This window comes from Anoplopoma fimbria, chromosome 1 (assembly GCF_027596085.1).
Source record: "Anoplopoma fimbria isolate UVic2021 breed Golden Eagle Sablefish chromosome 1, Afim_UVic_2022, whole genome shotgun sequence".
Lineage (NCBI taxonomy): Eukaryota > Metazoa > Chordata > Actinopteri > Perciformes > Anoplopomatidae > Anoplopoma > Anoplopoma fimbria.
Window position 1 is genome coordinate 26,514,001 of NC_072449.1, and position 26,728 is coordinate 26,540,728.

A 26,728-nucleotide genomic window follows, 5' to 3' on the forward strand; every position below is an offset into this window, starting at 1 on the left:
AATAGCCTAAATAGTCATTCCTTGCAAATAATAATAGGTTCTAAATACAATTCATGCAATATCAAGGGCATGCATTTTCATAAACAGTCGTCTCAAATAATCATAATACTATTTACGCTGCTTTGTTGAATACTTGATTTTGATCAGTTACTACATTCTAAGGTCAACGGTTATTTATTTATAAGACCGCTGCTATGAATAACAGACGTTGCTACGGACGCAGTTCTGATCTCCGTACACTGCAAGAGGACAATTATTTCTAACAGAAGCTTTAAATCATTTTTTAAATCAATAAAATCATTTTTAAATCAATAAAATCATTTTTAATTCAATAGAAATATTCATTAAATCAATATTTGATGAAAAATTGTTATCTCTTTAGTAAGCAGCCGTGTAATAAGCGAGATAAAGTACAGCCAGTGGGCCATTATTGTGAAATGAACCCCTTCAGGGTGATTCCAGAATCATTCGCTTTGTGTCCGGCCCACCCTGTCAGGGTTCATTTCACAATAACGACCGGCTTGCTGTACATCCCATACTAACTAGTAACTAGGTCCCTTTCATAAAAGTGTGCACTGTTCCCTTATGTAACTACCTTATGCTGCTTTGCAGAATAGTATATGTATTCCACTTTAACTGTTTAAGTTTATGGCAAATCATGGCAAATAATTACTGGAGCACCCCAAAAGATCTTCTGGTCTCACTGCATACAAGAGCAATGATCTGACGTGTTGACTATTGTTATGCTCTGAAATATAGTTAGAGTTTGTCACTTACATTCCAGTATAACACTGTTCACAATGTTTCATCCGACAGTTATTAACCAGCCATAATTTACCATTGATGATGCCACCACTGTTTATCACAGTTTAAAACTAATGAATAATAATCTAAATAAGTAATGAGTGAGGGATTTGAACAATAACAAAGGATTAGGTGCTCATAAGCATAAAATAACTGCAAGTCTACATTAAGTCTAGAAAAATAAAACAGAGGCCCCTAAAGGTGGAAAAAATAATTACACAGGGCCTTAACAAGCCGGTTATTAGCAGCAAGGTTATTTTACTTAATTGGTGATACAATCAGAAAGGTAAAAGGATAAATGAGACTCCAGGGTGGATTGGTTTCAGTGAGCCAGGCTGTGTGTGTAACTATTGTATAACCTGACAAAAAAAGATAAGAAAAGGGCTTTTTCTGACATTATAGCTAATAATCTTCGACGGATTATTAAGGTATTTGCATTTTAGTTGAATGGTTTATATTTTATTCATGATTAACAGTGTGCGATGGTGTGGAATATCAATTCCTGATCCCCGGTAGACTTTGCAGCACAGCTGTGCTTCTGTATTTAGTATTATTTACTGTGCATGCTGATACACAAATTTAGTTGGTCAAAAAAAACAAAAAAAAAATGCAGCTGCTGAGAAGAAATAGTGATTTTGGAGAAAAAAAGAAGGTCATCAATAGCCGGCAAAGTGACCCTGATGAAATGGATGGATGTCTGGATGGATTCAATATGATTATGAGTATATTTCTGTTTGCTTTGTGTCTGTCATGCATAGTCCTAAATCATGAAAAAGAAGACGACTGTCAAACTCAGGGACAATCTATTCAATATTGCCTAACAATACTTCACAGCTCTTTGATTGTGCATCCATAATCTGTTCTGGGCTACATCTCCTTTAGACTATCAATGTCCTCTTTGTAAATAATGAATAACTGCTGTTTCAAAGATGCTCAGATCTGAAAGTCAACTCAGCACTCCATGTGAACTCAAAGTGCTGCAAATAAGGCAGAAAACTTAATCAAAAAAAGGGAAACTTTTGTCAACGGATTAATTTGCAAGGTCGGCATCGTTTGTTAGATCTACTGAGAGGGCTCCTTGATAACGAGAGGGATGAGACACAGTTACGATCCAGATTGTCGGCTACGACACAAACTGGACCAACTGTACTCTATAAAGTAGAGAATGACTCCTGAGGTCCAAAAAGTTTTTTCCCAAAATACTTTAGCTTCATAAAAGTAAAACACTAGTTACCAAAGACACATAAAAACTGGTCACAAGCCCTCAAAGCCATGAAATGGAAACAATAAACATTTCACATCTCGGCGATTCCAAATTATTTTCACTCATGAGTCCTATCCAATTTAAGTGCCATTTTAATGTCTTTGAATCCTCCCACAACCAATTTACCCCAAACATTGTTTAACGTGCCCCATACAATGTGAATTTCAATTCTGACACGGTCCGACTCACGAGGCATTCATCAGACGGGCATATTTTATATTTTAGGGTTGTGGCATTTTTTTTTTATCAATTCTGCTGTTCGAGATCATTTTTCATTTCATATCAGCACTGCTGAACAAATAAATTATAATCTCACCTGTATATTTGAGCATGCTCTATAAACATGAAAAATAAGCATCAAAACTAACGGCTCGGCAGCCTGTTGAGGCTGGCCTGCCATTTACCAACATCTAACAATGTAGCAACCCGTACTTGTCTCCTGTGTAGAAGGATTATTATAAGACCACTGTTTGTATAGATGAATATAAACAAAACTTAACATTAGAGCTGTAAACTAAGAGGCTGATTTGTTCTTATAGTTTTAGACGAGGAACCATTTAAGCCTATATAAGCTTATAAAATCTAAACAATAGAAGCCACGTTGCTTTATCAAGGACTCTGTATCCCACAGTGGTTACACTTTGAATACATTTTTATAAATAAATAAAAATACACAGTGGAAGGAAGCAGCTACAATTCCAAAACCTGTGATAGTGTTACTTTTAAAAGTCACAATGTTATTACATGGCAGAAATATTCAATGTACTTCATTTATTCTGTGCTTTCAGTGTCATTTGTGTCACTGTAAATTTGATCTTTTATGTCTTTTCTTATTTGTTTACCGTCTTTGGTTCATAAACTCTGATTTGACAACCTCATCATAATGAATTTTGTGTTCACTTTCAGACAAAAAAAAAATAGTATTAAAAGTACAAGTATTAAAATGACTCACTACAGGGTTTCCCCACACTAGACCTTTGATTTTCATTTTTTTTTTTTAAAATCTGATGTGAGATCTGATGTACTCAACTGCACTTTTAGCGGTTGACTGATCATTTGTATAACATATTCTGTATTGATCCAGTCGGTCAATCTAATAAAAGCAATATTACACGAGGGTCTTACAGTATGTCATAATGACTGAACCCTGAGTCAATTTTCACAGCTTACAGCAGCAAGACTGTAACCAACCTTAAATTACAGAAAATCACTATTTCCATTATACTGATCTCACTCCATGACATCATCTCCAGTGTTTGACTCTAATTTTATGCCAATCACTCTTTTAATCATATAAGGGAAAGCGTTGGTTGAGGTGCAATAATAAAAAGCAAGCATGTTCTGTCGTTTGACCTGCAAATGCAGTGAGAAAATTACATACACCACCTGCGCTGTGATTGATGGGGAACTTTAAGGATGAGAATCATCTGCACTCCATTTAACTCTGTCAATCACCGAGCATCTTTAATCATAAACATCTCTTTTTTCTTATGAGATAATCTGTCACCAACTCTCTGGCTGCTATCATATCATTCAAAATGGCATCCAGAAACGGAAGCTGAAGAGCACTTATCAAACATTCCCACGGGTGCAGTGCAACGGTGCGACGGAGCAGATGCAAACAAAGCCTGGGTGATTCATGGCTCACATAAGAGCTTACATTAGAGGATGACTGCAGAGAGGGTTGGTCGAGATATGCCATTAAATAGCGCTGCCTATGCTCTGTCTATGTGGAATAATTGGCTATGTAGCATTTATTTTCACTTCTAATGATCCAGTAAATTTGATCTCTGAGAATCAGCGCTCTGGCTCTGCTGTCGACATAACTTATCGCACTCATCGTTTGAACGGAATGGATGGATGGAGTGCAGAACGGACGGGTGCCAAGACTAACCACCAAAATACAATAAAATAAATAATTAAATGAGAAAAAGCAATAACTCAGCTTGGCACAGTAATAACAACATTACTTGTTGTCATAGGATTCATGATGAATAGTGATGAGTTCATTGACAATCCCAAAGTTCAGCGGAGAGAAGACAATATTTTTTTTCTCCTTCTGGCTGTGACTGAAGGTCTATCCTCTTACCTGGTGAATGAGGCGGAGGAGTACACATGAGCACCACACCTTGGCCTTCACGCACGGAAACCCCGCCTCTGGTCTTCCCACTGAAAGCACCGAGATCTGGAACAGAAAGCAAAGACAGTCTTTCTCAGCAACACAGTAACAATATCACACAGTTATGATACATAGTAGAATGAGCAGATGACAACACACACATTGGTCATATTTCTAAATAGACTGTATATAAAAATCGGCAACAGCTCCCCAAAAGTGCAGTACAAACTACTCGATCGCTCCTTGGTGGCTGGCTGCAGTATGGGTCATAAGTCCCGCCCCCTCCATGACACTTTACTGGATGGGTCATAGACTGAAAAAGCAAAAGCTTTTTTCAAGAGATGTTGTCTGACATTTGAGTTAGGTATTATCACGCTAATATATGATCAAGTGTTCATTTTTCTGATAATTTCGGTTTTAATTAGTTATTTTATGCTATAAAAGGGAGGTGTGGTGTCAGGATTGACATCTGTGATTGACAGCAGCTCTGAGTGAAATATCAAAAAAATTCTGAGAGAAGATATGCCTCTTTAACTTTCCATAAAATTCATGAGTCTGTTTAATACATCATTCGTACGTCATTTTGATCACAAATGTATTAATTGAGATATTGTGTTAGTTGTTGTGTTGTTCTAGCCAAACAGCCAGCTAAGTGCTACAGTAGCAGCTAGGTGTCTCATGCTATCCACAGACTGTATAAAATAAGGACCTAGTCTGTCTGACTTCACCCATGGGTTTCTGTGGAGCCATTGTAAACCTCCTGCCTTCTTGTCAGTGACGACAAAGCCTAACTCCCTGCTTATCCAAAATGGGCAAAGAGGTGTATCGTTGGTGGGCGGGCATAGATGACACAGCAGAGCAGACAGCTAGCAGCTAGCGACCTGAGACAGCTCCAACATGTCAATCAAAGCGACCACGCCCTCAATTATGCCTTACTCTTAAGCCTTAATGTTATTTAACGTGTGAGTTGTATAAAAATACACCCCTCGTACAGTCATGAACGCGGATATTAACTATAGAGACCAAAACCGCTTTATGTTCCAGGCTATAAATATGTTTATTTTTGCTGTGAAGTTGGGCGTTTGAACATGGGGGTTTCTGGGGATTGACTCGCTTTTTGTTTTGGTTGCCGCTTGATGTTAACGAGCTGTGGCCATGCTCAGCTCGTGATTGGCTTGGGTGTGTGAGTCGGCAGGACCATATCGCGTGCCCCCAATAACTACTGCAAAGACTCTGGCTTAAAATGAAGTCAAAATCTCAAAATGGCAGCTACTGTATCTGGGATATTTCGGCTTCACTTTTGTACAGGAGGAAGTGGAGACGAGTCGTCCATCTACAGTCTATGGTTCACATACTATTGGTTATGTCTGGGGCTTCTCGCCATTGAGTTGTGGGTCTCTGGCATCAAATGCTTTAAATGCTCATCCACCACGTACTCCACACCTTTAATCGACACACTACCTTCTTCTGCATTTGACGTATATCATGTAAAATTGTCCAATAAGAACAAACTCAGGAAGCCTTGGTCTGAACAAGAAGATAAGGAAACCCCTTAAAGTTATTAAAATGATCATGTAATAACAGTCCTTCTTTGAAATGGTGTCTGAGTGTAAGAAGATAATTATTGCTGACTGATCCTTTCTCAGGTAACATTTGCAAAGCTTTCATGCTGTGTGGAAAAATCTATTTTGATTGATCCAGGGAATTTTGACGCCCTAAAATTGACATATGACGAACCATAATTAAATTAATGATAGATTAACTTTTAGATTAAATCATTCGTAATATAATATCACTTTTTCTTAACCCAACCTCTTTACTGACATCATTTTGAATCTGCTAATGTGTCAGTTTTTGTTTTCACCTAGTTGTTTTTTTTTCCCCGTGGCAGTAGAACAAAGCAGGTTTAATCTGAAATCCCAGAACTGCTGCCTTCAAGACCTCGAAACTGGCTGCTTAATTTCTAGTTGAAGCAGTGCCAAAGTGTGGAAATAAAGCGACAGGCTGCTGACCCAGGGCGGACTCTGTGTCTCCCCCACTTTCATTTCAACACTGTGAGAGACAGTGTTTACCATCACATTGGAACTGTTGGATAATTAAGCCTCCGAGGGGCTTGTGAATTCGCTTTTCTTTAAATTATCTGGCACATTTAATAATGATCATAGTTTATGGCATTCATCTTAAAATGTAGCACACAGTCAATTTCCTGTCAAAGTATATTTCCTTTTTTTTTTTTTCAAAACATCTGCGTGGTCCTATATTCCTGATATAGTAAACACACTTTTTGAAAACTTTTCAAAAATGTACAAAACAAAAGTTTAATTTGAACCATTTAAAAAAAGGTAAGAGGAAGAGGAAGAGTTAATATTTCATGGGCTTCACTGCACTTGTTCAGGGGAATAAACCAGGAGAGTAGAACATCATTCCACCCTGATTTGCAGCATTCATTCCTCCCCTCAGATCAATCTGCCATGCCGACTACTTCCTGTGCTTAGAATCAGGCATTTCCACACTGAATAGTGTAGAATGTCGGAGAACCACACACAAAGCCACAATTTCTGAAATGCAGATGACTTTATTAACCCTCTCTTTGCTCCTAATGTCGTTTAAAAGGACCTATGAGGGATCAAACCTTCTACCTTAAATTTAATTCATACATTTTTGACTGTCAATTCAGAGGTAGGTGCCTGCATTAAAGCCGGATGCTGCTGGCTTGTCCGCATTGTAATGTGTTTGGATATTGGACCCTCACTTGAAGACCTGGACTGCTATCCTAGCGATACTCATTCCCACCATCTTGGCGCATTGGCTGTGTGGGACTAGTGCTGATTTATTAGTTCTAACAACCTGCAACTAGAGTACAGGGAGAGAGAGCTGCTGACTGTCACCATGTTCACTATTAATCCACCGGCAGCTGTCACCACCCTGTCACTTCTGTCGTTGTCACTACCTCGTTTTTCTTTTGAATTTGTGGATCAATGTAGGCTACTGTAGCTTTAATGAGCAAATAGACCAAAGGGTGAATCGATTTTTCACCTATTGATAAAGAGGGAAAGCACTGAAACGAATAAGTGGGTATCTACGCGAATAAATCACTCAAATATAGAAACACCAGCTGTCTGAGGACGACTGACCAAGTGTTTTTACATCCAACTGCTGAAGTATAACAACGCGACTGATGTACTTGGCAGGGAACAGCTGTGAGGATGTGTGTTTCTGTAGATATTTCCTTCCACTTCAATTATTCAGCCAGGGCTACATGTTGTGGAAACACAAATCTTCTTAGAAGGCTCTCCTTATTTCATAAATATTGAATGTATTTTTTATCTTTATGCATTTCCATTTTGCTACTCTATATAACCAACTGCTGTAGAGCACGATAACAATTCAACCAACGGTACGGTATATCCAGTTTAAGAGATCCAACGCCCAGTAATAGGGGAGGTCTTTCCTGGCAAACATCTCCTGGCACACGGGGAAATTACACATTTTACATTTCAGGCAGCAGCAACAATGGTTGTTCGGAATAAATAAGTCATGGTTAGCATGAGCAATAACAGCCACCAAGACAGGAAAATAAAATAAAAAACTACATGGACATCCAGTGTTGAGTTATTGTCAAGTGAGTACAATGTTGAAGCCCCACAGCAATGATCACTTGACATGTAAATGTGAAAAACAAATAAAAGGCCAAGTGGATGTTTCAGTCAATCAAAAATAAGACTTTAACATCTTATTTCTGTCTTAAATGAAGTATTCATATGTTATGGAACCAGGAGTTGACTGACCTCTCATTTCCCTTTGCAAACTACAGTTATGTAAGTGAGTCAATATTAATGACTTTTTAATAATGTGAAAACGGCATTGGTCATTATCCAGACATGCAGTGATGAAAATTGCAGCAAGCAGAGGAGCAGGTGCTCGATGCAAATCAGCTATTTCAAGATCAGTATGAATTCAATTAATGGACATTAACTACTGATCACCCCACATTTGTAGAACATTTGTGGTGTGTGTGTGTGTGTGTGTGTGTGTGTGTGTGTGTGTGTGTGTGTGTGTGTGTGTGTGTGTGTGTGTGTGTGTGTGTGTGTGTGTGTGTGTGTGTTCCTTCCTGTGCTCAAGTCAAAGCATCCCATTAATTTCATTACTACTGTATGGCTCAGAGTGGCTCGATACCTGAGCCTCAGCCAGACTCACGTCTGCAGAGGGAGAACTCTTTGGGGAGAGAGATCAGAGGCCTCCTCTCTGCCTGCTGCCTTCAAAGTCACGGCTGAAAAACAGCCCAAGTGTGAGTTCAGCGGCTCAGGATTTCAAAACAAAGTGAGAGAAAAAAAGGAATTCTACTGAAACATCTTTGGAGCAGAGTACACAACCAGTGGATATAATATATATAGCCTTGGCTGAACCTTTTCCTCGCGCACTCGGGTTGGTCCTCTCTACCTTTCCCCTGATTCCCTGCATGAGATGGGGTAGCGTTCAGTTAGACAGCTTGCCTTAACAATCCTCTGGACAAGAGGATACAAATACATCGAGTGATGCAACATGGACCTGACTTCAACCTGTGCCAAAAATGTATTTAGGCCAAACCAGCCTGAATATACTTACTAAACAAGTAACAGTTTTTGTTTTTTAAGTTTGTAAGTTAACATTTTGAACATGAAAACTCAAAACTCTCCCCTACAGTATCCAGACACAAAACAGTGAAAATAGAAGAACCACCCCAACTTTAAGTATGACAATATATTGTATGCAGTGAGAGGAAATATTAAAACCTCCCCCCTCATAAACCTGTAATATACTCAGGAATCATAAAACCAAACCAGCCAGCAACTGCCTAACCAATCAAATCATCTCAATGTTTTCTCGTGCAGTTTGCTAAGACTATAATATGAGACATATTAATGTGCAGCTCTGTATTTTAGGCAGAAATCTGACCTTAAACCTGCAAAATGTAAGCTGCAGAACTCTATGAGTTAGCATGCTCTGCTCGAAATTATAGAGTGTACCATTTGTAACCAGGAAAATAATGTTCCCAGACTCAAAACCGAGCTACAAGGAGCCTGCTGACTGTACGTGATGTCTTAACGAATGTGAACATAACTCAAGTAAGTGATTCTTTCTTTTTCAAGCCTTAGCTACATATAAAAGCTTATAATTACTTCTTTAAAACACTCAGCTCATGAGGAAGTGAACTGCCAGTGTGTATCATTAAAGCAGTCGACTACTGTGCCAATGCATGAAAAAGTGCAGTGCCGACATGAAAAGGGAGGAAAAAAGTTGAGCTCCACGCTGAGTGATAAATGCCCGCCATTTGTTATGCTGAAAGAAAGAGGGAGGGTTCTGCATCCAAATGTGTGCTGCAGGGCCCCTCTCTTTGTTTCTGTGGCCAGCCTTTTGAAGAGCCACACTTTAAAGAAATGTAGACTGAGTGTGAGGCTATTACATGTTGACGCCGTTGAATATTTGCGCGGCATTCGGCTGAAGAAACAAATGTGTCACCTCATGCACTAAACAGCCATGGATAGAATGGAAGGAAAAATAAATTTGTTATGGGGTGAGATGAAACACGAAAGGTTTGCTACAGATTAGTGAAGTTCCTGAGGCAGCAACAACTAAAGAGCTCTCATGTCGAGTTCAAGTAAAGCTTATTTAGGAAATATATATATATATATATATATATATATATTATTATTACCTAAATGCATACTTTCTATATTCAAATCTCTATTACTAACAATTTGCAAACTATATCCACAAATAGATCAGTGTTTCTTTAACAGTATGATGATAGTATGTTCCACCATTACACAAACAATCATTCATTCTCCCACACAGACATTACCGACTATATCTTTATATCTTGACACCCCAACAGCTGTTAGTATGCTGGATTTGTTGCTGACTCAATAGTACAACTGAGATAGCCACACATGTTTATTCAGTGAGTGATATTTGAGGGCTGTGCCTCCAAACCCTCCAGGCCGCGGAAAAATGTGCCTGCCGCTCTGCGAGGAAATGATGCGATTTGGCAATAGAGCTGAATATTAATGATATAATTTTATAGCCGATTATAGGCCATTTCTGCTGTAATACCTTGAACTCGGTGGAGCCTGTCTCTGCTGCATCCTTCCACATTACGCCGTGTCACGGCTCTCCAACACTGGGATACTTACTGGCCTGTGTGTTATTAGGAATAGAAAATCCAATTTTGTGCAGAAGTGGCTCAGGTGAAGCTGTTGTGAGGCGAACACGAGGCCCTTGTCTCAGCTGACACACCTGCCAATCAACCAAACATGAACCTAAACAGCGGTCTGCTTTAGCCTTCATTTTCTTTAAGACTTTAAGACTAACCTTTTGTCAAGGCACATTAGATGATTTGCAATTAACTATAGAGACCAGGCAAATAGGTGTTTGGACTAAACAAGTTTTGGTTTTAATTTACTTTAATTTATTCAGGTTGTTTTGGAGCCAGGATCAATGAGCCATTACAGGTGGTGTATCTTAAGATGCTACACTAAGATACTTATGTGGTCATGTTGGTTGCTGCTGGAAAGGAAGGTTATTTCTTCCAATTTGATGTCATTCTTTATAAAAACTGGGTTTCAGCTCTAATCATTTAATTCGATGGAAAACTGAAAAAATAAATCAATGCTACAATAGAATTCTGAGCAGTCATTTGCAATATATGACACAATGGTAATTCACTAAGCTGTGTTATCTCTGCCAGGCATGGGAGGAGATTATGTGTTTGGTCGTGTGTGCATCTGTCTGTCTGTCTGTCTCTCTGTCTGTCCATGGCTAATCTACTGGATCCATCACCCTAATATTGTTTGTGCTCATTCATGACTGTATGCTCGTTCATCTCTCGTGGTTGCCTTGATCGACACTTTTTGAAAAAAATGTATTGACTGTTTCATATCGCTGACTCTTCACTCCTCAAGCGATCAACTGCTTCAATTTGGAATCTGATTTCTGCTGGGGATTAGGAATTGTCGCACGCTTTGGTAAGCCACAAAATGTCGGTCCAGTAGGGCTCCTATTTTTCCATCAACACTGATGCATATGATGGTCGTTGGAAAAATTGATCTAAGGTGCAAAATGCCTCAGGTAGCAGTAAGGCCCGTGAGACACAAGCCTGTGAGGAGCCGGTGCAGTGAACAGCAGCATAGATGAAAATGAGAGCGTGAGACGTACGGTAAAAACATGTCCGATACGCTCGTGGACTAGATTGCAGACTAGACGATTGCGGATTGCATTCATTAAATCAAACATCACAGCAGCAGACACACCTGGTAGAGCTCTGCACTCTACTGATTGCACCTTTCTAGTTTTAGGTCAAATAGGATGCAGTCATCTTAGTCTAACAGATATAGGAGTGAAGACTACCGACAGAAATGAAAACTTCAACAAATACACAATAATTAGGGGGCATTTTAAAACACCGCACTGATTCCATCAAACCAAAAAAATTGGGGAAAATACTACCCTAGAATCTTCACTATGAATCTGATGGATAACATTGCATCCAGCAAATGCAAAGCATTTATGCTAAACTAAAAACAGCTGCCCCTGTCTCAGCTTGAAAGTCTGATTAATAAATGAGGGCCTACATGTTACATTGCTCATTTCAAGGCAAGTTTTTTTTTTTCAAAATAATACAGATTTGACACTCATGTGGAGCGAGGGGGTGGAAAAGATCTGGACTGTTAAGAGTACAGATAAGTGTACATGTTGAGGTTCAACTTCTGTCCCTCATAAACAATTTTTTTTGAAGTGCTAGCTGTGCTTTACCATCTGGGCATTTCTGCCTGCCAGTGTGGTCTGGCTTATATTTAATTTATATCTTCTTCTGTTATTTTTGTTGTTGGTGGTGTTGTTTTTTTATCACATTGAAATATATTAAAACTTTGAAAATAAAAGTGCAAAAAAATTGGATCTGTTGGCCTAAAGGAAAAAGAGCTTTTATAAAAAAAACTCCATTCCTCTTTCTGTTTCAATAGTTCCAGGCTAATCTAGCCATTTGTTTCCAAAGTCATTCTTGTAATAACTGTGAGTCCCAATACCAACACATGAGACCATGTATGTACTCTACCTACTAGCAACATTTCAGAGAGTGAGAACGATATGCTCCCTATAGACATGCCAAAACCGCAATTATGGTCACTGCCCCTGAGGAAACTAGAGAAAAGCAACAATGCATTTTCCTCTGAGCACAGTGCCCCTGGTCTCTCTCTGAGTGCGCTGCTTTAGCCTGTGATGACGTTTTGGAGCTGGGCCAGGGGGATTACTGGGGGAAGGAATGTGTTTTTTGCTCTCATTTACCATTGAGACATGGCATTGGAGGGCACATACCCTGTTAGCAGTGCAACTCCACACTATCAGATTGAGCCGGTGGGAACTAAACTTAGCAACGAAAACCTTACTGAAGGCAGCCTGGTGTTTATTTACCCCTTGAACCAAACAGGTTTGTTTTAAATCGGAGAGACACAGAGCTTGCAGCTAATTATTTGTTTCATATGAGATCCATGTTCTTCATCCCCCTAAAGGCCTTTACACACCGGCGGCATGACAAAAAAAAACACGAAAGTGCAAAATACTCAAATATTTTCGCATAACAACTATCCATACAGGCAGCGATGCAAATTTGGGAAAGTTGCAACAATTTCCAACTAATTGGTTTGAATAGATTCAAACAGGCAGAGAACAAACTACCAGCATCCTATTGACCCACAGCATCATCTGGCAGTCTGTCTTAACTATATTGTTATATTGTACAGCCTGAGTTATGGTAAGCTACTTTATTGGGTTTCCTCTTAGATAGATGCTCTGAGTGAATTTGAGTTCCCTCTGGTAAACAGTTACGCAGTATATGTCTAGGGCTTTTATTGTGAAAGGTAAGAATGGAAGGAGTCCATCTGGTCTGTGCTGCCTTTGACAGGGTTAACAGGAGTAACAAAGTCTGCAATCTTCTGTGTTGTTGTACACTATAGTGTGCATTATGAATTTGAGGCCTTTATTATCGGTATGAAAGCTCCGAAAAATATACCTTGTTCCGGAGAAAATAACATCTGCCGCCTAATATTCATGTTATGTGTGAAAGCATTCGTGACTTACCAAGAAAACTGACTCCAATTTATTCTAAAACATAGACATACAGAGGTTCATGCTACTGTATAGACTATATCAAATATAAAATGAGACCATGTGTATGTAGAATTGTAAAAATGTACAAATAAATGTAGGTTCTACTCACATGCAAACTGCAAAAGAGCCTCCCGACCAAGGACGATCCCGAAGCTGTTCTCTGCTTTGCACTGGTACCTCCCATAGTCGGTGCTCTCACTTGCATTGGTAATAATTAAGTTTCCATCAATGAATCTGTAGCGGTAGTCTGCCTCTGCGTCCACTTCCGTCCCATTGATGTACCAGCTGAAAAACATGAGAAGAATCGGAGATTTTTATACATTAGTGATGAATGACACGCTAATGAGCTGTGAAAGTAGGACTGCAATTAGGAGACATATGTCACACCTGTATGTGGGTTGTGGATTCCCCCGTGCCTCACAGTGCATCACCACTTTCTTTTCATCAGAGTCCAAAGGAAAAATAACATCGTCTGGCTCATGGATGAAAACAGGCCCGAACTCTTCGCTTTCTATGAGGGGGAAAAAATTTAAAAATAAAGATAAGGATGATTGCATTTATCACATCATGAGTGCCACTCAGTTTTCACATCCAATTACGTTTTCTATTATTCCCCAGTTTGGTTAGTGCAAGTGCATTGTTTCTCCCCCCCAAACCTTTATTATAGGAATCAAGAGAAAAGGAAGAAGTGCAGCTCCATAGCGAGATGGAATTCTAAACAACAATAACTAGCATGACATTCCGCAGCAGACAACAGATTTTTTGACAGGTGATAACACTGCTGTGATATACTGTATAGCTGATTTGGTTTCCTAACATTCAGAAACCATTCTAGAAATCCTCAAAGCCAGAGTCTAAATTTGTTTTTCGCAGAGGAAGCCTGGAGGCTGTTGTACTTCCGAAAGAAGAAATAATCACTTCTTGTGTTCAAAGGAATCCTTCGTGATGAAACAGTTAACCTGGTCAGACGTGATTCTGTTAAGCTCAACCTCAAAGTTATCATCCAATAACTTTTACATCTTTTGGACTCACTGTTGTCTGCCTTCAGGTGCCAAGTGATGAGCCAACAATGCTGTTACCGTGAGTCTGAACACACTGAGCACTAGCTTTGCAGTAATAGTTCCTGGCCAGGTTTGGGTGTGAACACAGCTGCTGTCAGTAAAACGACTGTAACTAAGTAACAAAGTCAGATCCCGTTAGAACATTTGTACCAACATATTATTTATCATCTTTTCTCACTCATATATTTTCATTCTTTTGAAGAATAATTTGACCACCCTGCCACTGTCAATAGCTGTTTTTCAAAGAGGGAATGTTACAACCACCCAATCTTCCCTTTGTTTGTCAGGCGATCTCATCAACATTGTGTGCTCTCCTCCTAATAGTCAGTGGCAGGCCTTTATTTTCTATATAACAAGCTCTACAAGCAAAATTACAAGAACAAAACAAGCCTGTGGTTCAAAAGCCCCCATTTGGGACTCAGACATTGGTAAATTATGGGCAACTACTGTAGGTAGCTCTTATATTTGTGCATTAATATTGTATTACTCAGAGAGAAAAGGTATCCCAAAAGTAATTTGACAGTTTAGTGAGTACTGATCTGTAATTTAAGATACAAGGAGCAACCTGCCATCAGTTGTGCCATATGTAAAATAGTGTGCAAAGGGAGTGCTGCCACACTTTTATTGTTTTAATGGCTGGAAGGGTTCGGTGCACCTTAAGTTTTACAACTTGGGCGGGCAAACTGTGGCCAGCTGCCCGTTTTTTAAATGGCCCACTGTGAATTTGTCTAAATAATTTAGAATATGGCTTGGCCATATTTCAAAAAATCTGTAATGTATGTGCATTGCACATCCTAGTTTGAATATCAGAAATTCCACTACCTGTCAACCTACCTCATTTAGAGATTAAGACATAAGATCATACAATTTTAAATAGGCACAAAGGCCATGCAATGTATGGTTTGTTTTGTTTAAAAGTGTTTTATTAGCTTTAAACTCAATTTAAGAGCAGCAGATACAGATATACTTTTTTGTTATATGAAGGTGCACTTATAAACGCAGATATCAAACGTTGAACTGTTTAGTAGTTATTTAAGTTTAAAATAACTTTCCTATGAAACATTGGGTTTGCTGGTCTGGAAACACTGATTTTCTTGCAATGTAACTGGTTGTTTGGCACGTGACTCCCCATAGTTTTATATATATGGCCCATAATCCAAAACGTTTGGCCACCTCTGCTCTACAATTATCATTACGACAGAAAAAAAAAAAAAAAAAGATACTACTGTAGACCCCACAGTACCACAGTTGGGAATCAGGTCTAAGGCATGATTAAATAACAGAATGAATAAAAAATAAAATAAAAAACTGATTTAAGAATTGAAAGAATGAGATTTCTTTACTGACTGCCTATCAATAATTATCTAATTTGCAAATGGTAAAAAGACGGACGGATGTGTTGCAGAAATGTGTAATAGCATAACTGTTAAAAGTAACATTGGCTTATTAATTATGTTTTTGCAGTAAATAGTTTATTGCCAGCTTGCTGATATAATGTAAAATGTGTCAAAAGTTTTTTAATACCATAAGCACAAGTATGACTACACCTGAGCCATGTTTCATATCTACGGTGCTGCTCGTGATTTAAAGTGGTTCTCGTGTAAGGTTTGAACTCTCCCCGGCACAAACGCGTCCACATATTGATATATTTTCTGCTTCACAGTCCCTGTTGCAATTCTCCTCTGTTCCTTCAGAGTGCTCTACTCTTTGATCTAGCCTTCTGTTAACACTGAAGTGATGCACTTATTGTAGAAGGGCTCCTTAGGTACAGTGTATTTCATCTAAGAATTTCAGACTCTCCAAAAGACATCTTGTGTTCTTCAGAAGAATTGTTCCTCTGTGAGATAAATAATGTATGAAGAATATAAACCCAGTAAACAGGCAGTTAATGATGGGCGCAATACAGCAGCTGACATTATGACAGTTTATGGATTATCATTCATTGTAAAGAAGTCAATACATTGAGCAATTCGTTTTGCATTACATTTGATCTGGTTCATAACTAATACAACAATGCAAGTCACCAGTCTTGATTACTTCTCACTATTTAGGAATGATCTGATGACAAAAAAAAGAATCATGGCTTTTTTTCCTCGGGGTATGTATAATCTCACCAACGCTTTGTCAGCAATTTACTGCTCTGCAGGGAAATCAAAAGCATTTGAAATAATACCCTAATCAGAGGAGGGAAATTAAGCGATATTAAGTTGCAAACCTTGCTGTGCATATAAAGCAAAGCAATTCAGTGCTTGTGTGTTTTTCTAGTTCTAACAAATAGCCATAGATTTCTACATTTCTCTACACAGCTTTCTGTCTATCCATGCATGGAGTGGGTGTACACAAACTCAACAGTATCAGTATGCTCCATCTGTCCCTGTTTAACTTGTGGACTGGGCCATGATGTATGGTGGAATCATTTAAATTTAAAACAAAACAATAAGGTGACAGTATTAACGAGTTAAGGAACTATCAAGGCCCTGCAGAGAATCACTAAGGAGGTGACTGTGTGTCTGCTGATGTCTGAGGGTCAAAGACCATTAACTGCAAAAAATGATTTTCATTAAATGTGACGATTTCCAGTTCCACTTTATGTCACATTTACAAATTCATTTCTTTACCCTACAATCGGGAGATGAAGCTTAACAAGAGTAAAATTCCCACAATGTTTGTAGAATGTGAATGTAAACACCCTCAAATTAAAGCTGGAAGTTGCCATTTTAACTTCAAAATGATTGTTTAAATTTACATCCAGTGTTCAGGAGCACAAAGCCAAATCCACAATAAAGAATGTCATCAGCGCTTTCCCTGACTGCACTGTACTTACTTATGGCACTGTTCTGTGTCATAGACAAAAGGCTATGCTTTCTGCTTCAGATGTGAAACTAACCATGGATTAGAGGGACATCAACTGAAGCACAGACATCTTAGTTCCATAGGTGCTATTCGGTGTCCCAACATCACAATAAATAGCGTTGTCAAAGTTAATTTGACATTTTTGTTGCTTAATAATTGCTTAAAGTTGCCCTATTATGCTTTTCCACTTTTTGCCTCTTCTTTAGTGTGTTATATATATTGTTTTACATGTAAAAGGTCTGTAGAGTGTAAAACCTGAAGTCCACGCCTAAAAGGAGTTACCCTCCCCCTCAGAAGCTCCTGAGCTGTCTGAAACGGCTCGATTGAATTCTCTCCTTCACTTCCGTAACAATATGAGGTCATAATGTTACGGAAGGGAAGGAGAGAAAAGTCACGTAAAACTCCTTCCGGCTAGTTTGGCCCTCAAACAACAAAAGAGAGAGACGGATCTGAAGCTCCGGAAAGAGTTTTTTGAAATGTGAAACGTTGACCAATCACAACAGAGCGGGCTAGCTGACCAATCAGGGCAGACTTTGCTTTCTGGATGGAAGAGCAAGCGCTACAACGGATCATTTCAAAGAGAGGGTGAGCAGAGGTGCTGCAGGACAGCCAGGATGAGTAAAACAAGGCGGATTATGAGCATTAACGCATGTAAATATGTTGTAACTGTAACTTGAGATACAAATATGCACCCGGAAAATAGCACAATAGGGCGTGTTTAATTATTGTAGCTGTGTCAACCTGCAACACATTGTGTGACCGTCAAAAACATTAAATAGTTAGGAAAACCAACAATTTCAATGCATAAGAACATATGGTCTGTGTGTATCTATACAATACAAACACATACAAGCACAGAAGTTGTTTAAATATCTCAACTTCGAGTGCCGGGGCCATCTGCCAGTCACAGAGCCAAAAAAATCCCCTCTAAGGAACCAATGGTGTATTACTTTTTGGCATCCATTTCATCCACCCAACATCAATCCAGTGCAATGGTATAATGCCCTTGTCATCACTGACAATGGAGAGACATTACTCTCACCTTGGTTATAGAGATGTAAGTCATTTTATGGCCATATAGTCATTATGCTGTCAGAATATTTAAAAAAAGGCAGAGAGGCTCAAAGAAAGAAATAGGTAAAAGACTGAAACAAAAAATGACAAAAAGTTAATTGTGTTTCTTAGTCTGTTTGTTCTTAAAGTTTGCTATAATCCTTTCTGCCAATTGAGCAGCTACTTCAAATGTCCATTAATTAAGCATCCATATGTAATAAGCATGATGTGATTAATCATATATGAAGCTTTAATGAGTCATTATAGCCTCTACAATTATTCATACTGTACTACAGGATGTAAGCAAGTGACCCATGTAGATTTATGACAGTGTGTTTCCATGCTGGTGTTTGAGATATTAGATCTTCCCCTTTGACAAAAATATCCATCATATCTATAGTTCCTATACTGACAGGAACACAGAGAGAGCTGGATATTGCCATGATCCCACTTCAATTTCACAAAGGGCACGACCCTGGTCACTGCAGACCATGCACAGTGATGATGGATTGGCAAGATTCATTTCCAGACCGAATCTAAACAGGCTGGAAGTCTGCACACTCAGAGTGAGTCCAGAGATGGCAGACTGCTGGCAGAGCACGGAGACCGAACAGTGCATTCGCACCAATCATGTTAGGTGTGTTTTTCTTTTCCAACTCTGCAATGTCCATTCTTTTAAATTGGTTCATCTTGACAGGTGAGAACAATGTCATCTGAACTCTGGTGACACTGAAAATCCAGGTTTGGTCATGCATAGTGGGGCTACCAGGCAGTTGGTCGGAGCTGATAATGACATCCAGGGTTAATAACAGGAAATGACACAAGATTGCTCAGCTGTCTTGGCAGAAGGAGGCAGATGCTGACATTTGATAGCTAGCCGTGACTCACTCTTTACGGATAACCACATTCAGCTTCCTCTTTCTGTTTTCTAAAAGGTGCTAAATTTAATATTGAGAGCATGTCTATTGACTCCACACAGCTCTCAAGATGGCAACTGGGACACAGCGCTAATAGTGCAAACAACAGACACAGTGCTGACGGAGCTAAGTGTGTTTACCTGAGAGCTATCATAACATCTTGACATAGCAAATAGTTGTTTGATGCTATATTAACGCTTTGTATGTCAAATAAGGGAACCTTTAACAAATGACCACCACAGCGGGTAAATAATTCCAAAGTATGCACAATTGGTCCATATGCTTTGCAAAACTGGCAATACCATATATGCAGGAAGTTTTCAAATTGTACAGTTAGTGAGCTATTAGGTAGGTTATTTGACTTTTACAAACAGTTTGTTTGTAGGTATGAATGTGACCTTCTATAAAAAATGAAAAGCAAAAACTTTTCAATTTTGGTTAAGACAAGAGCAAACAAACTGTGGGTTTGACCGGACCATTAGTTTTACCTTCACTCCTGTAGTCCTCCTGAGAGCTGAGCAGACCCAGGGCTGACAGGGGATGACTGGAGAAGGCAGGCCAGTCAGGAGTCACCATCCCGCCACTGTGGTGTTGTCGAGGTCTGCTGCGCGAGTTGAGCACTGACGAGCTGTCTGCTTTCATTCGCAACAGTGCTGCATATGATATAGGCCGTGCTGCAACAGCTCTTGCAAAGTCTGAAAAAAATAAAATAAAAGGTGAAACGAAGTGAAGAATTACATCATATAGTATATATACACTGTAATTCGTTCATGTCGTCAATTTTGTGCACAAATTTGTTTCATTTCTGTCAATAGTCATTATTATGAGTAAAATTGGGCAACATTTCAGCCTAAAGAATGGTATCTGTGATAAATATATAGAAAGGTATCTTAAATTGATCTTCAAATGGAGAGAAATAAATATGCAAATGTCTCTGTAATCGAGTAGTAGTATTATCTGTACTATCCTCCTCCACTGTAAAAACTAATGAGCTTGAGTCAGGTTCCCATGCTACTGTATGAGGAATCATTTGCAACACACTAGTGTTCTACAGGGCAGAAATCTTGTTGAATGGAAACAAAGACTAGAGACAGCGGAATAAGGAGGTGTCACAATTCAGAGACAGCTCTGAGTGGAATGGGTGAAAAAACCTACAATGCATATCCTGCACTCTGCAGAAAATGTATGTAGTGTTGAGAAACATGGGCTTAGTATCTGTGATGTACTTGCAGGGCTGCAGACTCTTTGCATTGGTTACATTGGAGCGTCTCATTTTCTTTTCATTTAGGCGCACCAGCACATTATTTATCACCACAACCTTTTGGGCACTACAATAATATAGTTTCAGTTTCCATATTGGTATTATGTAAAGATTGTAAGCAGTTATAAAAGTTCAGTTACATTTTTTGGGCCATATCTGCAATAAGTCAATAGGGAGGCCAAGTCAACTTGCAAAATGCCACGCAAAGCCTTAATTAGTACCGTGTGACAATTGGCCAAGGTTGGGTTTAGGTGCAAATCACCTGTTAACATATTGCGTTGATGAAAGGGTAGCCCACTGTGTGCGAAGTGATTGTGTGGTTGAGAGAAAGACAGAGTGACGGCAATCAGAGCAGGTCAGCTTTTGGCGAGAAGACTTTGACGGTAAGAGAAGCACTGTGTCACACACAAACACATTTTGCTGACAAACTAAACAATCAATAGTTGTTTTTATTTTGAATTAGTGGTACGTTTTAGGATGTGATGTTGCTCGAGGAGGATAACAGGGCGTGGCTTCCCTGTATAGACAGACAGAGACAGACCTGCTAATTGCCAGGATTAGTCGCACTTGATTGACTTTTGGTTGCGTGTGCAAATGTTCGCACTTTGGAGGGCTAAAAGGATTTCTGAAGAAAAGAGCTACATCCAGCCACCAAGACATCTGTGAAAGGAAGTGGGATTCCCCATAAAACCCCTTACTTCTTATGTGAAAACTTTTATTCTCTATTTCTAGAACAAAAGTTTCAAAAGAGTGTTTCCAAACAGTCAGTCTTTTTCTGCAGCAGCATATAGTCACCATTAGAGGTACAGTGTAAAGGCGCTTACTATTCCTTCGATAAAAATATGCACTTCTTTCAAGGTACAAAAGATACTCTGCATATATTGAAAATCACCGTCATCAAAGTCTCATATTGAATAAAATGGTGTAAGTGTAAGGGAACAGGAGAGAGACCGCTTCCTTTAAAGTAAAAGAGCACACAGAGGTTCAGGATAATATCCTCTCTGAAATGTAAACTGTCACTAGTCATTGTTGTCACCACATTCTTCTACTACTTACTTTTCAGGAATTCAATACAAAGTGTAATGTAACAGTTTGTTGTCTTTTATGAAACTATAAATGTAACAACTCAAGAATAAACACAATTAATTATCCCATGACGGCAGATCATCAATACATATTTTCCAAAGAGAACCATACAGTACAGCTTCAAGAAATACTGAGAATATGGAACCATTTCTGTTTTGGGTATTAATGCTTAAAGAGAAAATGCAGAAAGGCTAGAAGCTTGAAGCTCTGCTAGAGTCTAATCAGAGTTCGGCAAAGTGTTTTGCACTGTATGATATAGTGCTATGGAAGAACGGAACAAAACTGAGAAATAATTATGTGCCCTTGGGGACTTGTCAGCCACAAAAAAAAATACTCCTATCTACTAGCGGAGAGAGGGCATTTACTATATTACATATTATGAGGAGAGGCAAAGTATGGAGCTCCGTTTGAAATGAAAGGTATTGTGAGTTTCAAATTGATAGGCAAAGCAATTAGTAGCTGGTTGGCAGTCAGTTAAATCATTTATCTTGCTGGGAATCAGCTCGATTGAGGTGTCAGCCACATTCCTGCTGCTGAAGCCCACGGTTGGCTAAACAAGCAGAGCCTGCCACTCTTTCCTTTGACAGCTGGGAAAGTTAAAAGCCATATTAACTTCAGGTAGTTAGACAAAAATGTAACAGTGAGACTAACTAGCCCGTTGGGCAAACGGCAATGACACCTGAATCATAAAATGTAGCTACATCAGCACATTTTGTTATGTCTAACAAACTGCACATTTAACATGTCAGACCAATCATCTCAGAATTTAAAGATGCAAAGTAATTGTCTTGCTGAACAGTTCATTTCCATATTTCTAATTAGTCCCTGTGTGCAGTAATTTATGACATTTCTCAAAAAACAAGTCTGGATTTATCAGCATTTACTATGTTTAATGCCTCTTTATTCTAGCTACTATTCTCCTTTTGGAAATGTTATATTGATTTGTCAGCAAGTTCTTTCTACATTGCAAATATCGGTTACATTTAAAATAAAATAAAATAAAATATGTTTTCCAATTGTTTTGCGCTGTAAAGACTTCTGTGCCGTATAACGCTGATCCACTGTCTGGTTTTTCACACTGTCCCATCTCCAAGGCAATTCCTTTTAGCTAGTTTTGTCCCTTCCCATACAATTCAGGTCTATTTATTAGAAATGTTTTGTTTAAGTAAATTACAGCAACACCATGGTTAGGAGAATGACAGATTATAATTCATCAATTCAGCACTGAGACACAAAACCACGATGGGAGCGTTAACAAGATTATTGATTGCACATCAGAAATGCGATGCAAGCTGGATCTTGTTTGGTTTAACTATGGTTCATTAAACTATAGTATTGGGAAGCGAGCATGGGACTGCCTTGTGACAAAAGGTTTGGCTATGTGCATCATCAAAGAAGGAATGACGGTAAATCAATGTTTAATATGTTAACAATTTACTGTCCTGCATATTTGAAACAAATCTTTTAAGTGCTGCCATGCACATCTGGATTGTGTTGCTCTCACCAATTATTCTGTTTCTCACACTGACAATATATATATAATATAATATTTCTTAAAAAAAACAAAAAACAGAGCTCAGACATCATATACAGCTGTTTTATCTGAATGAACTGTCAGCAGCACACTGGATTTATTTAAACTTTGTTGTGCACCTGTTTAGGTGACAGCACCACCCAGCATCTCTGGATGATGTGATGACAAGGAAACAGCTTGTTATAACATGAGTTGATTCTGTTAAAAGATGACAGCTGCACTGACTTCATTTAATCAAGGTGAAAATACTTTACTACAAAAGGCTCATTTCTTTTACAATACTACATAGGAGATGTAAACACGCCTTATTATCTCAATGGTAATTAATATAAGTAAATTAATCAGATCTGTTCATGTGAAAGTGATTATACTGTACAGTAACAAATATAAAGCAAATATCGGCATGTACCAATACAAATAAATCTTTTTCTAAATAATTCATAGCACCCTGAATCAAAATCAAAGTGACTGAAGCCATACTGGAGAAGTGAATCACATAATAACAGTAGCGGGATCATACAAGAAACAAGCAATAATACACCGGGATGCATCATGTGCATATGTGACATAATCAAAGTGATTTTGCCAAGCGATAATCTTCTGTAATATGATTATGGCTTTGTGCTTAGGTTGTCAAAGTTCTGACAGAGTCAGTTATATTGAGTTCAAAACTCCAGCGACACTTGTCGTATATAGATCAACTTTATTGTTTACACCAACATGTTTTGGCGTGTGGCCTTCATCGGGGTCATCCATATTCACTTCTGTTGCCACACTGTCAGATGCATGCAAATGGAGCAGTGAAGGCTGCATTTTCATTGTTGCTGCTTTCATTGTAAATGTGTGTGCACAATATTGACATTGCATTACATTACATTACAGTCATTTAGCAGACGCTTTTATCCAAAGCGACTTACAAGAAGTGTATTCAACATAGGTATATTAGACATGTATTTCTAATATTCTTTCTATCCCCTATCCCTTATTATTATGAGCGAATTTCCCCTCTGTGGATCAATAAAGGCTGATCTGATCTTAATGTCAGAGGTGGTGGGAGATTTATGTTGGATTGTGCATGATGTAGGTAAGAGTCCCTGCAGTGATAGACTGGTAAGGCAGTAACACATCCTCACTACAACGTTCACCCCAACTAAGGAAACTGGTGACTGGAGATATTTGGATTCCTTTTTTTACATTGATAATCCTTTTTATTAATTAATTAGCAGAGAAAATTATGAAATGTTGCTCCCCTATGAAACCTTCATAATTAGAAGCATTTCAGTGTGTGCCCCAAATATGTAAATTAATTAAAAAAATCACGAGGCAGTCTTGAAGAAAAATACAGAATTTAAGATTGCCATGTTATTCCCCTTTGTGGACAATTGATAAATAAAATGACATTCTCTGGATCTCTTATGGCATGAGTGTTTGCCTCAGGGATACAGGAGGAGTCTGGTCAGGATGAGGCCCAGACTATGGGGGTTGGTTAAAAGACGCAGTGCTCGTAGCATAGCGGCAGCTGCAGACCTGCCCCGACACAGACAGGCAACGAGAGAACCAAGTGACGACAGACACGCCTGTGCCTTGATGCTCGCTTGCATCGGGGGAAACCCCGGCAGATGGATAGATGATTATACGGTCCTCATGGGGAAACTGGTTCGCAGTACATCAAACTTTGCACACTGCGTTTACAACAAACAGCAAGAACAACAATCATTTAGGGTTGGATAAACACACACATAAATACATAGTTGTGTATTAGTGCATTATCTGTTTAAAAACTAAATGGGTTGTGGGACGGATAAAACTTGGATGAGAAGGCATGGGCGGGCCCCTGGTCAAAATATTGTTTGACTTTTTTATCATTCTGACTCTGTAGATGCATCTAATTCCTGGTAGCATTATCTCTGCTGGCCATTATTACAGTAATTCTGTCTTTTCCTGTGCCTCAGTAGCATTACCAAATCAGGAAGCAGCGCCAGAGCACACCCCTGTTTTACATCAAACAGGGATATATATATGTCAATAAATGCCCATACATGTTGCATATTTTTCTGTCAAGTGCAAGTTATAAATGTACATTTCCTTTACCTGGGAAAATAACTTTTCAGACCGGGCTAAACCCTGACAAATACAGCATACTAAAAAAAAAAGTCTCTTTTGTTTGTTTGACCACTGAAGCCGACAGGCACTTGCTCTTGCCAGCTGTAACCTTCATCTGATAAAAGCAATGACCCTCGCGGATCCCATTGATCCCTATCATTCAGAGGGTGCAAAATCACATAGACCCATTGTTGTTGAAAAGGCCGCTATTCAGGGAGCTGGAGAGCGACGCCGGTGATCGTTTCAGGTCTGAACACCACCTTCGTGATAACATCACTGATGGAGACCAGGGCCATTCTACACTTGAACAAAGAACAAAAAAGCCAAACGATCCTGTTACCTTGTCCTTATTATTATACCTATGATAAGCTGGGGGTTTACTTAAAGGGAGATGACCTTTTTACTAAACCAGAGAAATTTAGCATGTAGTGAAGACTTCATTATCATGTATGTATGGCAGTATGGCGAACTGAGAAAGCTTAAATGGCTTTGTTAGAAGGAGAGGCTGTGGGAAGATGACATGTTATAAGCAAACCAACGGAAAACCCGGGAGATAGTGAGAAACTTAACCTTCAATTTCTGGTATATAAAATTGTCCTTAAATCTATTTTAAAAAGGTATTGTTTAAGGGGTCAAACTTTGTTATTTGCCGTCCCTATATTTTCTATGTTGAAAAATGGTTGCCACTGAAGGCAACCAAAAGCCAAGAATTGGTTAATTTCCCAACATGGCCGCCCAGCCCCGATCCACTTGCATTAGGTCCTTGGGTTGTCACGTAGAAGGAGACAGCGTGTGAGTGGTGGGCTTGTCTGCAGCCTCTGGACGACTGTGGTGTGAAAACTTAATTAGAATAACATACAGTAAGTCGGTGAGACGCTCATGGGGACTCAAGTGGACGGACATGATTAGACATAGCCTGTGAGATTAATGAAGACCTTCACAGGGAGATTATATTGACTGAAGCTGATTATGCTTGAGAACATTTATTCAGCGGAATATCATTACGGATGGAACAATCCATACATCATATGCAGCCTCACTTCGCCTCCTATCATAGTCGACTACTCACTAAAACCCTCTTCTTCTCTTTTTTTTAATATGGAGATCATGTGAGCCGGTTCAACCTTGCCAGAGTAACGATGTAACCGCGATGGTGTTTTTATGATGTATGGTATAATGTTGTCGAGCCTCTTAATGAGAAGCATGGAGATCTCTTACCAGCATGATGTGCTACTGATATTCACTCTTTCTTGATGTAATGCCAATATTGGAGGTAAAACATAATTCTACAGTGACGCAAAATGAAATGCCAAACGTTTTATCTGTATCTAAACATGAAGCAAATGACAACAAACTTTTGTAATTGGCTTCAGGCTAATGGGCACATGATAGCAAGACACAAACGTTGGCGACAGCACACAGGCTCATTGTACATACTTGTGTATTCTGAAATGCCAAAAAATCCCAGGGTACTGATTATGTTGTTGATCACTGTACACTCCAAAGACGCTTTTCTGCCAAGACTTGAA

General features: G+C 39.0%; 1 protein-coding gene across 1 annotated transcript in view; it reads right to left on the reverse strand.

Annotated features, from left to right (window-relative positions):
- Positions 1-19,872, reverse strand: part of cntn5 (contactin 5) — a 59,787-nt gene extending 39,915 nt beyond the window's left edge. The window contains exons 1-4 of the mRNA XM_054606481.1: positions 19,704-19,872; positions 13,719-13,842; positions 13,441-13,616; positions 4,158-4,253 (exon numbers count right to left, since the gene is read on the reverse strand). Of these exons, the coding sequence (XP_054462456.1) occupies positions 4,158-4,253; positions 13,441-13,616; positions 13,719-13,842; positions 19,704-19,857 (550 nt within the window). The 5' untranslated portion in view covers positions 19,858-19,872. The remainder of the gene's footprint in view (positions 1-4,157; positions 4,254-13,440; positions 13,617-13,718; positions 13,843-19,703) is intronic.
- Positions 19,873-26,728: the final 6,856 nt, after the last annotated feature.